The sequence below is a fragment of the Cygnus atratus genome, chromosome 6 (genome assembly GCF_013377495.2).
Source record: "Cygnus atratus isolate AKBS03 ecotype Queensland, Australia chromosome 6, CAtr_DNAZoo_HiC_assembly, whole genome shotgun sequence".
Lineage (NCBI taxonomy): Eukaryota > Metazoa > Chordata > Aves > Anseriformes > Anatidae > Cygnus > Cygnus atratus.
In genome coordinates this window covers 4,233,722-4,248,232 of record NC_066367.1, presented here as the reverse complement: position 1 = coordinate 4,248,232, position 14,511 = coordinate 4,233,722, and the positions used below count along the sequence as shown (strand labels likewise).

Here is a 14,511-nt window from a genome sequence, read left to right as displayed (position 1 = left end):
GCCCCAAGCCTGTATTTATGGAATCATTTTTTTCTAATAATTTGTGTGTTTGTATTGTTTGAGACATTTTAAGCTCTTCGAAAACATGTGAGCACAAAATGCCTCCCCATTGACACATTTTGCCAATATAATAAAATTATTTAATACAAGTATTTATTTCAACAGTTGCGTTTCTTTTTGGTGGCAATACTGTAGTGGCATATCAACTGATCAGCAGTCTAATAAGTTGTAAGACTGACTGCATAAAGAGACTGCTGGACTTGCTTGTGGGTAAAATTGTAGCTATTGTAGCAACAGCTACTCTAGCCTGACAGGGCAGAAATTCATACAATAAACGCATGGGCTGCAGATTAGTTTTTCCTTCCCTCTAGACACTGATCTACTTGTTTTGTGGGTTTCATTCTCTCCATCGTAACATTTTGTTCTATAAACTTGGAGACGGTTAACATTCTTAGTTCTTACTGGAATCTTTTTATGGAACCCTGTAGATGCTGGGGAGGAGGAACTGGGCACAATAACCAGGGCAGGCAGAGGAGGTGGCCACAGCAATAGGGCTGCAGCCTCAGCAGGCACGCAGGGCAGACCCAGCAATGGCAGCCAGGTTCAGCCCAGAGTCCAGTCCACCAGACAAGCCCATGGTGATGAGGCAGGGCCAACGGCAAAACGAGAAGGTGAGTCACCAGCAAGCCACGGGCCGGTAAGGACAGAGCAACCAGGGCCCTGAGTTCCCCAGTGACGAGCTGGGTCTGAGGTCAGGCTGGGAAACAAGTCAGCGGGTCAGGGGCCAGGTCCAAACCCGAGTCCTGCCTACAAGGCAGGGCACAGCCGCAGCACTGCCACAATGGTAGCTCAGGTGAGAGCCACACGCGAGAGGCTCGACCTAAAAGCAGCTCCCAAGAGGAGGAGCAGGCCCTGAAATAGTGAGGGGACACTCTGCTGAAGTTTCTGCCAGTTGATTCTCTGGGCTCCAAGGCCACTGGAAACAGCTTTTCCTTAACAGAGGGCTAGCACTCTTGGGACAAGCCTCCTGCTCGTGGGCTGGCAGGAGAGTCCTATAATGTACTAATATACCATACACCAGAGTTGGATTCCAGTCACTGATGCCACGAAATTGGAAAAGATCCACTAAATCACTGAACAAACCGCCTCTGACAATGCTGTGGCCTTTAGCAACCCTGACACAAGCAATTTAGTGGCTTCCTTCCTGGTTTAGACTGTCAACAAAGCATGAGTTGAGGTCAGAAAAAGGTCTCCAGTGTGAGAGATAAGATGGATATTTTTGTTTTACATATGCCCAGCATGATGAACTTGCTAAACCAATTTTTGTTTGCAAACACTGCAATCAGGAAAAAAAAATTGTTATGAACACAAAGCGTTCTCGTGTTCCTATATTCCACCCTATCAGCTGTGTGGTATTTCCTGTATCAGAAACATTTCTCAGACCTCCATCCTCCACAGCATATAGTAGTGACTCAAACTCCTAGGATGCACTTACCTACTGCATTCAGCACAGAGCCCAGGTTAAGCAGAGCATGTGGCACCAGCCTGCTCCCAGCTCTCTGCACCCTCCCACGTGGTGGTTTTGTTTCAGCTTCTACTGACAGACTGCACACACTAAGCACGAAGCCATTTGCTGCTTTACTCATGATACCGCCATGGATTCAGGCGGTCTGCCACATTCTTTTAGTCATAGCCTTTGTGAATGTTTCCAAATGCTCCATTTTGGTAGTCCCAAATTATTGGCTCTGCCTCTCATGTGCTGTCCAGACCAGATACACCGCCACTGCTCTGATATTTGATTTCCATCCCAAACAGATAGCATTAAATAAATTGCAAAAGAGGCACACAAAGATGAGGCATCCAACCATTATCCTTGGTAACTGTGACAGCTCATTTAACCACGGAGACTTCAAAAAAGGTCTTGCTTTGCGACCTCCTGAAGTATGCACCAAACTCTACAGCCCAGGGCCTTTCTTTCTTTCTTTCTTTCTTTCTTTCTTTCTCTCTCTCTTTCTCTCTTTCTCTCTTTCTCTCTTTCTTTCTCTCTTTCTTTCTTTCTTTCTTTCTCTCTTTCTTTCTCTCTTTCTTTCTCTCTTTCTTTCTCTCTTTCTTTCTCTTTCTTCCCCATTTTTCCCCATTTTTCCCCTTCCCGCCCTCAGAAGCCCGCCTTCCCCCTCACTCCCCACCGCCTTCACACGGCGGCGCTGCCGACGCCCTCCCAGCGCTGTGCCCGCCCCGTTCCTGCCCTAATGGCGGCCGCGCGGCGCATGCGCGAGCAGCCTGGCGGATGTGGGGCGGTGACCGAGGCATGGCGGCGCGGCGGGGCGAAGAGGAGGACAAAAAGGAGGAGGAGGAAGGCGAAGGGGAGAGCGCTGTTCTGCGCCCCAGAGACCAGCTGAGCCGCAGGGTGAGCTGAGGGGGGCTGAGGGGCGGTGAAGCGGGCGGTGAAACGTGTTGGCTGCCGCGGGGAGGAGCGGAGGGCCAGTCCTGTCAGGAGGCTGCGTTTCCATGTAGTCCCGTCCTGTAAACTCTGTGGTGTTTCCATATTGTCACGGCTGCGTTTCTGTCCTATAAACTCCGGGGTGTTTCTGTCATTCCGTAATTGCCTGAGGAGCCATGAAGGGTTAGCACAGAAGTTTTGCAGCCTGTAAACTCTCAAGGGCCTGGCACGCTCTGTAGCAAAAGATGGCACTGCTGTTCTGTCTGTTGAGACAGTTTTAATACAGTTTTAGTGGGGTTGGTTATTTTATTTTCTAATGTATTTATTTATTTTTGCCCGTTTCATTTTGAATCTGGAGAATATCTGTGATTATAAAGTATCGTAGAGGTTATGCTAAACTTTGGTCTCCAAAAGTTATTTGATATTTTTGTTGTTAGCTGTTCGCATATTTCTTTGCTTTTGTTTTGTTTTCTGGGGGGGGGGTGATCTCTGATCATAAATAGCTAGAGATACTCTGGCTTCCCAGTAATGATTGCTTTGGGGGATAGGGGAAATGCCAATTCATGCAAGATAACCCCTTTCCAGAGCAGTTATTAGTACTGCTTCACCAACCTATAGGTGTATTCGTAATTTTAAATTCAAAAGAAGTCTGCAAACTGTAATTCAGTTACATGGCCCAAAGCATTGCAGTACCTGTTTGGAATAATGGGTAGTTTAATGCCACTTTTTCATTCCTGTGTCCACTTTCACTTCAACAGTCCGTTCAGGGAACAGTGACTGTGTGTACTTGTAGCTGTCTTTAAAATATGGGTAAGGGTTTTTTCCCACCAGGATTATAACACAATAGTTTATTTTTAATAATTAAATTGGACTGTGTCTTTTACTTTTCAGATTAAAGAGCAGAAAGTTGTAATTGATGAGCTTTCTAATTTGAAGAAGAACAGGGTAAGTATTTACAAATTTGCATTTGGCTATTTGTGCAGTGTAATACAGTGTGGCATTGAGGTATTTTTCTTAATGTTTTATCTAAGGTATGATATTTGAGTTGAGCAGAAGATAGTCATTAAATATTCTTGCTACTCATGTTTATATGTTTTAAAATAAAATATGATCCCATAAGCATAAGGAAGAGAGAAATGCGGAATAGTAGTGGGCTGACCATGAAATGTTTTTTGAAATTACATGAGAGCATTGCTGTCAGCAGGGTAGAAGTAACCCTTCTGACCTAGAAGTGAAGGATATCTCAGTGAACCTGCATCAATTTCTGCTGCTGTGTGGTTGCTTGAATTTGTTACTTTTCCTTAATGCAGTTTGTTTTTGTTTTACAGAAAGTTTATAAGCAGCAACCCAACAGTAATATATTCTTCCTTGTAGACCGAACAGAAACACTGTCTCAATGCAAAAGTAAGTTTGCAGAGTAAAAGGTAATCCAGCAGTTAACTGTTTAAAAGATCTCTGTGTAGCTTTTAAAGTTTTCAAAGATACATTAAAATGAAAAACTGGCAACTGCATGTTAAATGAGAAGTACGCTTCAGGGACACTTATTTTTCTGGGTTGGATAAATGTGAAAATGTTTCTGCTTGGTATGGATACGATACAAAAGCAAGTGCTGAGACAGGAAGGAGAACATCTGCCCCTGCAGAGGAATCACTATTATTTGTGCCCTTTGTGAAGCTGTGTGCACTTGGTCCCATTTTTTTCTTAAAAAAAAATCCCCAAAATTGCATGGAATGAGTATAAATTAAATAATGACAAACTAAACTGCAAGCTAGGCTAGAAAGCTTTAGCTGTGTGAAATATTGGATTCATGGAATCAGGAAAGTAGGATAATGGAGGATGAATAGAGCTGATGGTTGAATAGGTTAAAAATGTATAAATAGACTTCTTGGAATGAACAACTGCTAACTTCATTCTCTTCTTTTGATTGGAGTTTACAGCGTTAACACTTTGACAGTTCACTTATTATGAACGTGTAAATCCTACTGATTATGTAGGCAATAGCTGGCCATTCCTTCAATTCTTAAACTTGTAGTGTGGCTTCCCTTGAGGAGGGGAAAAATCATAAACTTTGTATAATTGAAGACAAATAGGCTACAGTGAACTATGTGTTATATCAATATTATAGACCTTTTGTTTCAGAGTTTTGTGTTCATCTCTTTAACTGAACAAGTGGCTAAAGTTACTCATTTCTTAGATATGCTCTTAAAGTTGCTTACTCCTAAACTGACCGAAACTAATTATTTGTGTATTTTTATCACACAGTTGTATTAGATGAATTAAAGAAGGCACATCAGGAGATGGAAAACTCAGAGAAGACGAAAATCAAGAAGTAGACCGTCTGAATTCAGTCGCAATGTGTGGTATTTGTTGTGTTGTTACCTTGCCTAGCCAGCACACTGTTCATCATTCCTTTAATGAAGACATGCACTGCTGTCTGAGAAGAAGAGGACCAGACAGTAGCCAACAGTTGATAAAAACTGCATCTGATCTGTCTTATAAGTGTCTGTTTTCTGGCCATGTACTTCACTTGAGGGGAGTACTGACTCCTCAGCCTCTGGAAGATGCCAATAACAGTATTTTCCTTTGGAATGGAGAAATTTTCAATGGATTGCCTGTAGGAGATACAGAAAATGACACTGAAGTTATGTTTCGTCATCTTGAATTATGCAGTAATGAAGCTGACATTTTGTCGCTCTTTTCATTGCTTCGGGGTCCGTGGTCTTTTATTTATTATCAAGCTTCTAAACACAGTTTATGGTTTGGTAGAGATTATTTCGGTCGTCGTAGTTTGCTTTGGCAATTCAGTAATAAGACTGATGGGGCTTTCTGTCTCACATCTGTAAGCGTTTACTCTGAATCTGGTAACCAATATCAAGAAGTCCCAGCATCTGGAATTTTCAAAGTTGATCTCAAAGCTTGGGCAACAACTAAATCTTTGTCTTTAACGTTCTTTCCATGGAAGTACAGCTGCTCAGAGAAAACAGTAGAAGAAATATTCATTAATGTTCTGGACCAAGTTTCAAAAGACTTACCAAATCACATACCTCTTGTGATGAATGAATCAAAACTATGTCTAAGAGCACCAGTTATCCCCTTAAATAAAACAATTTCTGAAGCCTCAGGTGAATGTGCAAGCACTAATATTAGTGACATTACCCCTATGGTTTCCGTTGAAACTCTTCAAGAATTTCTTGCAAAGGGACACAGGAAAAAATTAGTCCATCTGTTTATTGATGTTTTAAATGAAGCAGTGAAGAGGCGGGTTTTATTACTCTTTAGAAATGAAGAACAGGAGACAAGAGAAGTTCAAAGCCTTTCTCATAGGAAAGCCCAGTGTTGCAGTGCTCTTTTCTGGTGGTGTTGATTCTATGGTTATTGCAGCTCTTGCTGATCGACACGTTCCTTTGGAGGAACCAATTGATCTTCTCAATGTAGCTTTCATGATGAAAGAACAAGCTAAGCAAAAGGGTACTAGTAAAAAACATACCAACCAGGAAATAAGGCTTGATTTGCATAGCCGTCAAGAAAGTTGTAAAGAGATGGATGCTAAAACTGGTGGTCATTTGTCTTGCTTTGATGTTCCTGACAGAATCACTGGTAGGGCAGGACTGAAAGAATTAGAAGCCCTTAACCCCTCAAGAATCTGGAACTTTGTGGAAATTAATGTTACACTAGAGGAATTGAAAGAAATGAGACAACAACATATCAATCACTTAATTTATCCACTGGATACAGTCTTGGATGACAGCATCGGCTGTGCAATTTGGTTTGCTTCCAGAGGGGAGGGGTCTATTAGTAAACAAGAAGAAATGAAACCATATAAAAGTCCTGCAAAGGTACTGATTTTTTTTTTTGGATTTGTTTTCTTTCTTACACTTGATTTGTGACTGTGAAAATAGTTCCGTTGCAGAAATTAGCAGCAGCTTTTAATACTCATGACGCTTCTGAAATTCAGTGGCTGAATGCAGGATAGTTCTGTACTGATAATCTTTTTATAATTCTGGAATTAAAAACTATTCAGTTCCTTTGTCCTGTAATGTGTATAGCTTTTCAATAAGCTTGAATAAGCAACAGTGACTAGGAAAAAATAACACACAACACCTCTCATGCTCAATGTCTTAATTCAGTAGTAGAGAAATGTTATTCAATCCAACGGAATAGGTTAATAAATTTAGAGAGAAACCTTCATAAATTAAGTGGTACTGTTTTGTGCCAGCATCCTAGAAGTTGTAAAATTACTAGCTGCTCCTTTAGACAAATGTACATGATGAAATAGGCATTAATAATGACAGAAAAGACGACTACTTTGAATCTTTTATAATTACAGTCTGATTGAATGACTGTTCAAATTACAAAGAGTAATTATTTCCTTTTGTAACTTGTTTTCGTATATGTAGTTTTAAGTAAAATATTTTAAGTAACTAGATAATTTCCTTGTGAATTCATTTTTTTTTAATTCCGTCCCCCATCCCTACCCAATTTCCTGATGCTTTATATTCAGAACGATTCAAAAAAAATAGAAACTGTTGGAGTGATGCTACAATGTGCTTAAAAACTACCACTTGTAGATCACTATTTATTTAGTTGACTGCTCTGCTCAAGTCTGTGCATCTCAGATTTGCAAAATATAAAATCACAGTAGGTCCAGAATATGTTGAAATGGGTCGCGAGTTTCCAAAACCAAGTGACAATCTCATTCTCCTATCAGTGACTACTGTGTGCAGGTAGATTTGGTTGATAACTAGCTAGTGTCACATTAGTAGTACACTGAAAAAAATGGTTAGTCATGACTGGTTATTCTACAGTGAGTTGCTGTTGAAGGCACAGTAGAGGATCAGGTATAGTAGTGTTGAAGGACATTTTATGTGCTTATCACTGAGTAGACAGGACAATGACATTTTTACTTGGTGTAATGTGGTTATTAACCCAGTAGCTGGCAAATTAATATAATCTCCATGTACATTCAGGTAACTATTTAGAGTGACATAGCACCATCTCTGGCAATGATTTTTTTAAAGGCTGGTGCTTAGCAGATGCTGTTTATTGTAACAGAAACTGACAGAGATGTTCTTCCAAGATACCCATTTCTGACACACAGTATTTCGGTTTCTTTTGCTCGCATGAGCATAAATGTGTGCATGTACTTCTTAGGTCTGATTGTGAACCTGTTAAAGTTTCCAAGTGGCTTTACTGGGAACTATTTCAAGCTGTGTAAATATATAAGGTACATGCTATCACGATAGTAATATATACAGAAGATACATATTATTTTCCTTACCATGTTGTAGTTAAGCATTTAAGGTCTGTTACGTATTATTAGCCTGCACAGACACTAAGAAAAATTTCTTTTATTCTGTTCTCTTAGGTTGTGCTTACAGGCATTGGAGCAGATGAACAACTTGCTGGGTATTCTCGCCATCGTGTTTGCTTCAAAAAATACGGCTTAGAAGGTCTGAATAAAGAACTTGAAATGGAGTTAGGACGCATTTCTTCTAGAAATCTTGGTAGAGATGACAGAATTATTGGTGATCATGGAAAAGAAGCCAGGTAGTATTGTTTTAACATGAAGCAAGACTGGTTTTGCTGGTTAGATTCTGGTTTTATCAGTCTGAGAGAAAGCTCAGTTTGGAAGTTGTGTGCACTTTTTCGTCTCTAAATTCTGTTTCATTTGTGTTCATGCTGCTAATAACATTTGTGGTTAGCTATGAATGCCTGGAACTCAGAAGGTTGTGAGAACGTGTTGTGTAAATGTTGTTGTTTTAAAGTTACAGCATAGCTTCCTATAGTATTTTTAACACTTTAATGTTTATCTTCGAGCGTTACTTTAAAACTTGTCTTTTTCCTTCATAGTGTTTTTCTGACTTTTTTTTTTCTTTTCCCTTGCTATAAAACCAGCATTTCTAAGCTCAAGCAAAGAGCAAGAATGAGCATCAGTTTTGAAAACTTAGGGGCTTCTGAGTTTAAATGTGTTTAAATCCTTCTTCCTCTCACACGGTATACCTGCTTTGGAGACTTGGCACCAACGTTTAAGGTGTATCTATAATTTGCTGTGTATGCCTTTCTCTTTAGGTTTCCTTTTCTTGATGAAGATGTTGTTTCATTCCTCAATTCACTGCCTATCTCAGAAAAAGCAGACTTGACTTTACCTCGAGGAATTGGTGAGAAATTGATTCTGCGTCTTGTAGCCAAGGAGCTTGGTCTTCAAGCCTCAGCTGTTCTGCCAAAAAGGGCTGTACAATTTGGATCTCGGATTGCAAAACTGGAGAGCAACAGTGAAAAAGCATCTGACACCTGCAGCCGACTGAAGTTACTTTCAGTAGATGAATTATAAAGCTGCATCCAAAATGTTGTATTTATCCTAAATGTACATTCAGTAAATCTTTATTGGTTGTTTTTTTTTTTTAGAATGTTTGGTCTCTTTTCTTTTTCCTACACTTGGTCTTTAGAGTCATCAAAATAATACAAAAAGATGCGTACTTGTAGTAGGATCTCATTATGAATGCATCTATAGGGGAGAAAGAAATATTGGTCTCTGAAGAAGGTGGTCTTTAAGGTCCCTTCCCCTACCTTTCCAGGATTTTATTTGTAGAGCATTCCTAACCGTTACTTTACAGTGCCCAGTGATTGAGGAACTCATTTTACTAACTGCCCTTTCTACATGTGAGAGAATAGATTGCTAGGCTCACTATTTCTGTATCTTCTGTTATTTTCAGTGTCTATCATACCTCTTCAGCTTCACTTTCTGTTCCCAAAATATGGCTGAAGTTTTGTGCAAGTGACAGTAAATTATGCCTTCTCCAGTTGTTCATTCTGTATTTTTCAAATGTAAGATCTTTCTTCTGCATTAGAAATAACATGACAGGCACATATTTGTAACAGAAAAAACATTATTTTTCCTTGTAAAATGTGAGAAATATATTTGCTGTTAAGAGTAACTGCCCCTATCATAACGTTCAGGCTCAAGTTGCATATGCCTTGGCCTTTTTTGTTTTAAGGAAGAAGTTGTTGCAGGATGTCTTACAACGGGAAGAAAGTTTGGCTTACTCTGATGTTTGTGATCTGTTTTTTTAAAAAGAAGAAAGTTAAATAGTGCTAGCCCTATACTTACAAAAATTAAAATTTTGGTGTAGGAATGATCTTCTAGCACCAACAGAAGAAAAGGAGGTGCTGCTGAAATTCAGCTGTAGTGGCACAGCCAACATATTAAGAGCTTCTTGAAAGTCTGTGCTCACTTGTTTACTTCCTTTAACTTCTCACTCACAGAAGGTATGATTTTTTTATATGCAATTTGAATTACCTTATATAAATTATATATACTGTTAAATTATTAGACTATATGTATTGTAATTACATCTTATTACAAATTATCAAGTAAGCATAAGCAATAGAGATACTTTCACTTACATTTAGGTTTATTAGAAAATGCACTTCCTTGTTATTGTTTTGATACCTAGAACTCTTAGACATTTGTGGAACAGTAACTACAGCAACTGGAATAATTGTGGTGATACCACACAGCATTTATTTCTCCAACAGGTGATCTTTCAACAACTGAAAGCAAAGCAAAGCATGTTTAACAGCTTTGAAATGGTTTTTGGCTAACCATTTATCGCTGCATTTACCTTAAGTTACATCTTAACTTGCCAACTGTAGTATCTTCCTTAGTTTTGGCACCTTGATGGAATCTTCTTCAACTTGGTTTGAAATATCAGTTCCAAGGGGAGCTCTAGAAAATAACAAAGTAGTATATTTGCTAAAAGTAATTAAGATAACAGTATTACTGCAGTAAGATGGTGGTCCTGTATCACTTGGATGTGCAGATGCACAGACCTTATATCCATTGCAAAGTTACTCCTCATCAGTTTCTGATCAGTTTCTCTTTAGTTTCTATCTCCTTCCACTTTCACTGACTGCAGTGAGTAAGTGAAGAAATAGACTGTGAATAATTGAGTACTTACTTAGGTTCATAGCGGATGCCCTCAGTGCTGTTTAAAACACCAAGTCCTGCACGTAATCTTTCAATGCCATTCCTAAGCAAGAAAGTAATTATGTAAAAACGTATGTTGTAATGTATATGTGGTTCAGTCACCATATAGGGACATTCTTGACTGTCAAATTTTAAAGAACATTACAGAAACACACACAGAAAAACAGTCCTTACCATGCAATCATAACACCATTATCAGTGCACAGTCTTGGAGGAGGAGACAGAAAAGCAAAATTGTTTGCATTTGCCAGAGTTTGCAGGCCTTTTCTGATATACTGATTACTTGCAACTCCTCCTGATACAACCTGACAGCAATTTAAGAAGTAAGAAAAAAAAAAGCATTAACTCAAAAGTAACTCCTGGTAGCATTCTAACTAGCATTCTATTTAAAAAGAAAAAAAAATCAGATAGTTTTGAAGACAGCAATAAATAATAGAACAGCTATCTAGTACTGGTTAGCACTAGATCAAAGTATGTGGCCTGAGTTGTTACAGAAGGTTAGGTTAGTTGGTAAAACAAAATAAGCAAAAAAAACCCTTGTAGCTTAAAACCAAGTATAAAAGATGTCATATGAATACCTGAAATGAGTATTACTTTAATCCTAGTGTTTTAATACTAGTTGACATACTGTCAATCTTCTTCACCCATCCAGATTACCATTTTTGTCAAGGGAGCAAGTATAACAAGGCAACTGCATCTTCAAATTATGTTGTGAGAAGTGTAAAAAGCAACATGCTCCGTAACACAAACAAGAAACTCAAGCAACATGCTCCGTAACACAAACAAGAAACTCAAGTATACCCACCAAAGTTGCATGTTTTGATGACAATATGCCATTTTTTATGCAGAAAAGCATAGCTCGGTATGTCCGCTGGATAATATGAATGGCTACTACATGCTGTACAGCAGCGGCAATATCCTTAACACAAGACAGGAGCTCACCTTCTTGAATACCTATAGAAATGTATGATCAAAGGGGTTTTCCTGAGTACAGCTCATCAAGCACATGGTTTATATCTGACTTTAAAAATACCTTCGTCTTTTTCTTTTTGTATAATGGTTTTATTGATGAGGTTCTGAAGTCCAGAAAAAGAAAAATCACAGTTACGATACTGCTGCATGGGAAGTCTGAATGTGTACTGTTGCCGGTTTCCAGTTTGAGCCAAGTGTTCTATCGCCTTCCCCCCAGCCATGCTGTGGCATTCTGGGTGCTTTATTAAAGAGAGTCTTCTTGCTACCTGAGGAGATAACAAACAGAATCAAAATAGGGAGCTAAATTAATTCCTCTGCATATGTAACCACATAACTTTTGCGGTCAATGGAGTGAAGTCAGACACCACAAAATCCAACATTATTAAGATAAAATTATGAGCAGGGCACTATATGGACAAAATATAATGCCACATGGATGTTTTTGCTAGCGTAATTAGAAATGCCATTCTATAATAATTTGGTCAAACACGAGGACCATCAAATTTTGCAGGAAACATTACTTAGCCAAGTTTTGTGCTGTAGGAAACACACATTGTCTGCTATACTGTATTACCAGATAAATAGGAACAAAGTTGGTTTCAATTTTAAACTATCCCCTCCTCAACTTAATTCATCTCCACACTTTTTTAAATTCATAAACACATCCTTTGTTTTAAAAATAGGCTTGTGTATGAAAACAAAATTGAAACTGGCCAGTTTTACAGATCACACTCAGCTACCCTAGCAACATAGACTCTGAAAGCCAAACCAAGCTTTTCAAGCTATACAAAAAAGTAACCAATGTTTTAATATGTATTGTTTTAAGTATCCTTTAAAATATTGCTATTGATCTTATCATAATAATATAACTCATTTGTATAATGGCTATCATTGAACTTTCCAAGACCAGTTTTGGTTATGTTGTCTATATGCTAAAAATATATTTAATAAGCATATTTAATACTGATGCTACTAAAATGCATAGATTTCTAACAGCACCTTAGGTCTATGATATTTCGAAATAGCGAAATACAATGTTAGGTAAAGCTCTTATCACATTGTATTACTGTCTTCGTGCTGATCCTAATACTATGATTGTGTAGTGTAGCTGCAATAAAAACAGGAAGATTCACTTACGTATGGAAATATTACCTTATCCAGCATGTCACCTGGTGCTATATCTATTGACTGTCCAAGCACAAGGAAATCTGAAACTCCTTGTGCTACTGCCAAGATACAGTGGCCTCCAGAGAGTAAAAGAACTAAGAAGGGAAACTCCACTTGATTGGTCAGTCTAATGGTAAGTGCGTGAGCCTCCATGTGATGGATGGGTATGAAGGGCTTCTGGTACTTGTTCACCAGTTTTATGCTGTAGTCCAGTCCCACCTCCAGGCTTAGCGCAAGTCCTGGTTTCACTGTAGTCGCGATAGCAGTAAGTTCATTTACAGAAACTCCACTGACACTAAGTGCTTCCTTCACTACTTGCTCGATGTTTTCCCTGTGGAGTTGCTGTGCCACAAGAGGAATTATTCCACCTGTTCTAGTTAAAAACAAATATTTGTAACATATTTGTATTTCATAAGTAAAAACATATTTTTATGTGATTTTAACGCCTCGATCTTGCCAGATTCTGCCTGTTTCTTAGGACATTTGAGAATGCCTTGTTTAGTCTAAAGAACATCTATGCACTGAAGAGAGTATAATTATCATTCGGAGGTCAAAAAATGTACGTTTCCCTTTTTTGGTACACATTTCTTTTAAATATACTTCAGTGCTGTTCCAAAGCAATGTCTGTAACTTAATGTTCACAGTCCTTCATTCATCAGTTGTGGTACTTAGTAACTAATGCCTATTTTTGATTAATTTTCCCTTAAAACATATATATGGTAGTTTTAGTAGTAATTGAATGTTTAATCAAGTGAGATGAGTAATCCGTGTCTTATTAAAAAAAAACTTGTTAAATGCACAGCATTTCTTTCCTCACACTTGCTATTATCTAAAGCAGAATGTGTTGGAGCTCAAAAGATAGGTCTTTATAGCCACCCACTCACATCAACTTTTCTGGAGAATACTTTTATACAGATGATATTACATGGAAGTATAACAATAAAATCACTAGTGAGCATATTTAGCCACAACTACAGTATTGTGGTTGCACAGTGAGCCATATATTCTTACTTCAGATGGACTTCCCTTTGACATTGCAGCGCTTCTCCCAGAACATTGCCAGCTTCATCCACAACCGCAGCACCTGTATCGTCACAGCTTGTTTCTATTCCCAGAACAAGTTTTGGGAGATGCCGTTTTCCACAGTCAGTAGAGCTGCTTCTCAGCCACCCAGCTGGGCTGCATTTAACTGTTTTCAAAAGACTTTTGGCAACACTGTTCATTGCTAAACATTTATCTTGTTATGTCTAGGAAAGAATTGTATAATTTATTACTACTGAAGTGTTCTCAAGCAAGTACTCTTACAGATTTAAAATCAGCCTACTTATTTTTAGGTAAAATATACCAGTAATATGTATTTATCCATAAGTTAGGATTTTAAAGCTTGCACGGCTCTGAAGATGTGCTATAACTTTCAAAGTTATGCACTACCACACGTGGTTTTTAAGACCTTAGGAAGAAATATTTTTCTCGAAGGCGCTGGGGGCGAATGCCTATCCTGCCTTAGCCGTGCTTCATGAGGATTCCTCTCCACGGGCCCTTGCTGCTCATCGCACTTCCCACGGACCCACCGCCGCGTCAAGCCCGGGCAAACTGCAGGAGAGCCGCACTTTGAGCCCCCCTCCTGCCGCTGCCCGATCCGGAACCCGCGAGTCTCACCTCTACGCGATCTCCCTTCGCTATGCCGCTGCCAAAGCCTTACCCGCGACCTTAAAAGCTTCCAGCCACCCCGGTCCTTCCCGCCGCCGCGGGCCGCCATGACAGGGCGGGGCATCGGGCGGAGCCGCCGCCATCTTGGGGCCGGGCGGGCCGCGCTCATCTCCGCCCCGCGCCGCACGGCTCCAGCCCACACAGAGGCGGCGGCCAGGGGAGGGCACATCGCGCATTTTAATTCCGCAAATTAAAGAGGCTAAGTTCCTATTTCTGTCCAATCTGCAGTTTCGCC

The 14,511-nt window shown here is 39.4% G+C and overlaps 3 protein-coding genes across 7 annotated transcripts; 2 read left to right on the top strand and 1 right to left on the bottom strand.

Moving 5' to 3' along the window:
* Positions 1-2,244: 2,244 nt before the first annotated feature.
* ASDURF (ASNSD1 upstream open reading frame) lies at positions 2,245-4,852 on the top strand. Its single transcript, XM_035572639.2, has 4 exons — positions 2,245-2,407; positions 3,332-3,385; positions 3,769-3,844; positions 4,703-4,852. The coding sequence occupies exons 1-4, from the start codon at positions 2,288-2,290 to the stop codon at positions 4,771-4,773; spliced, it is 321 nt and encodes a 106-aa protein (XP_035428532.1). The 5' UTR covers positions 2,245-2,287; the 3' UTR covers positions 4,774-4,852.
* ASNSD1 (asparagine synthetase domain containing 1) lies at positions 4,794-8,843 on the top strand. Its single transcript, XM_035572630.2, is given in 4 exon segments — positions 4,794-5,771; positions 5,773-6,276; positions 7,806-7,987; positions 8,510-8,843. Coding segments are annotated over 4 exon segments (1,926 nt in total). The 3' UTR covers positions 8,772-8,843.
* A 30-nt stretch (positions 8,844-8,873) lies between these two features.
* Positions 8,874-14,357, bottom strand: OSGEPL1 (O-sialoglycoprotein endopeptidase like 1). 5 transcript variants are annotated; one of them, XM_035572635.2, is made up of 9 exons: positions 14,269-14,357; positions 13,578-13,813; positions 12,552-12,939; positions 11,461-11,665; positions 11,233-11,381; positions 10,602-10,732; positions 10,399-10,470; positions 10,063-10,166; positions 8,874-9,279 (listed from the first exon to the last, which is right to left on the bottom strand). In XM_035572635.2, exons 2-8 carry the CDS (start codon positions 13,787-13,789, stop codon positions 10,076-10,078), a joined length of 1,248 nt encoding a protein of 415 aa, XP_035428528.1. In that variant the 5' UTR covers positions 13,790-13,813; positions 14,269-14,357; the 3' UTR covers positions 8,874-9,279; positions 10,063-10,075. The 5 variants fall into 5 exon arrangements, with proteins under 5 accessions (XP_035428528.1, XP_035428527.1, XP_035428526.1 ...); XM_035572634.2 differs by having other exon boundaries at positions 8,943-9,279; positions 14,226-14,351; XM_035572633.2 differs by lacking the exon at positions 8,874-9,279 and having other exon boundaries at positions 9,832-10,166.
* Between the last annotated feature and the right edge of the window lie 154 nt (positions 14,358-14,511).

Bases quoted from the DNA above. Each gene is read 5' to 3' on its own strand.
- OSGEPL1 (XM_035572635.2), bottom strand. From the start codon at position 13,789: ATGAACAGTGTTGCCAAAAGTCTTTTGAAAACAGTTAAATGCAGCCCA. The intron at 11,382-11,460 runs GTATTTTTAAAG...ACATTTCTATAG, and splicing joins ACAAAAAGAAAAAGACGAAG to GTATTCAAGAAGGTGAGCTC. The intron at 10,167-10,398 runs GTAAGTACTCAA...GTTATTTTCTAG, and splicing joins GGCATCCGCTATGAACCTAA to AGCTCCCCTTGGAACTGATA.
- ASDURF (XM_035572639.2), top strand. From the start codon at position 2,288: ATGTGGGGCGGTGACCGAGGCATGGCGGCGCGGCGGGGCGAAGAGGAG. The intron at 2,408-3,331 runs GTGAGCTGAGGG...TTTACTTTTCAG, and splicing joins GAGACCAGCTGAGCCGCAGG to ATTAAAGAGCAGAAAGTTGT. The intron at 3,845-4,702 runs GTAAGTTTGCAG...TTTATCACACAG, and splicing joins AACACTGTCTCAATGCAAAA to TTGTATTAGATGAATTAAAG.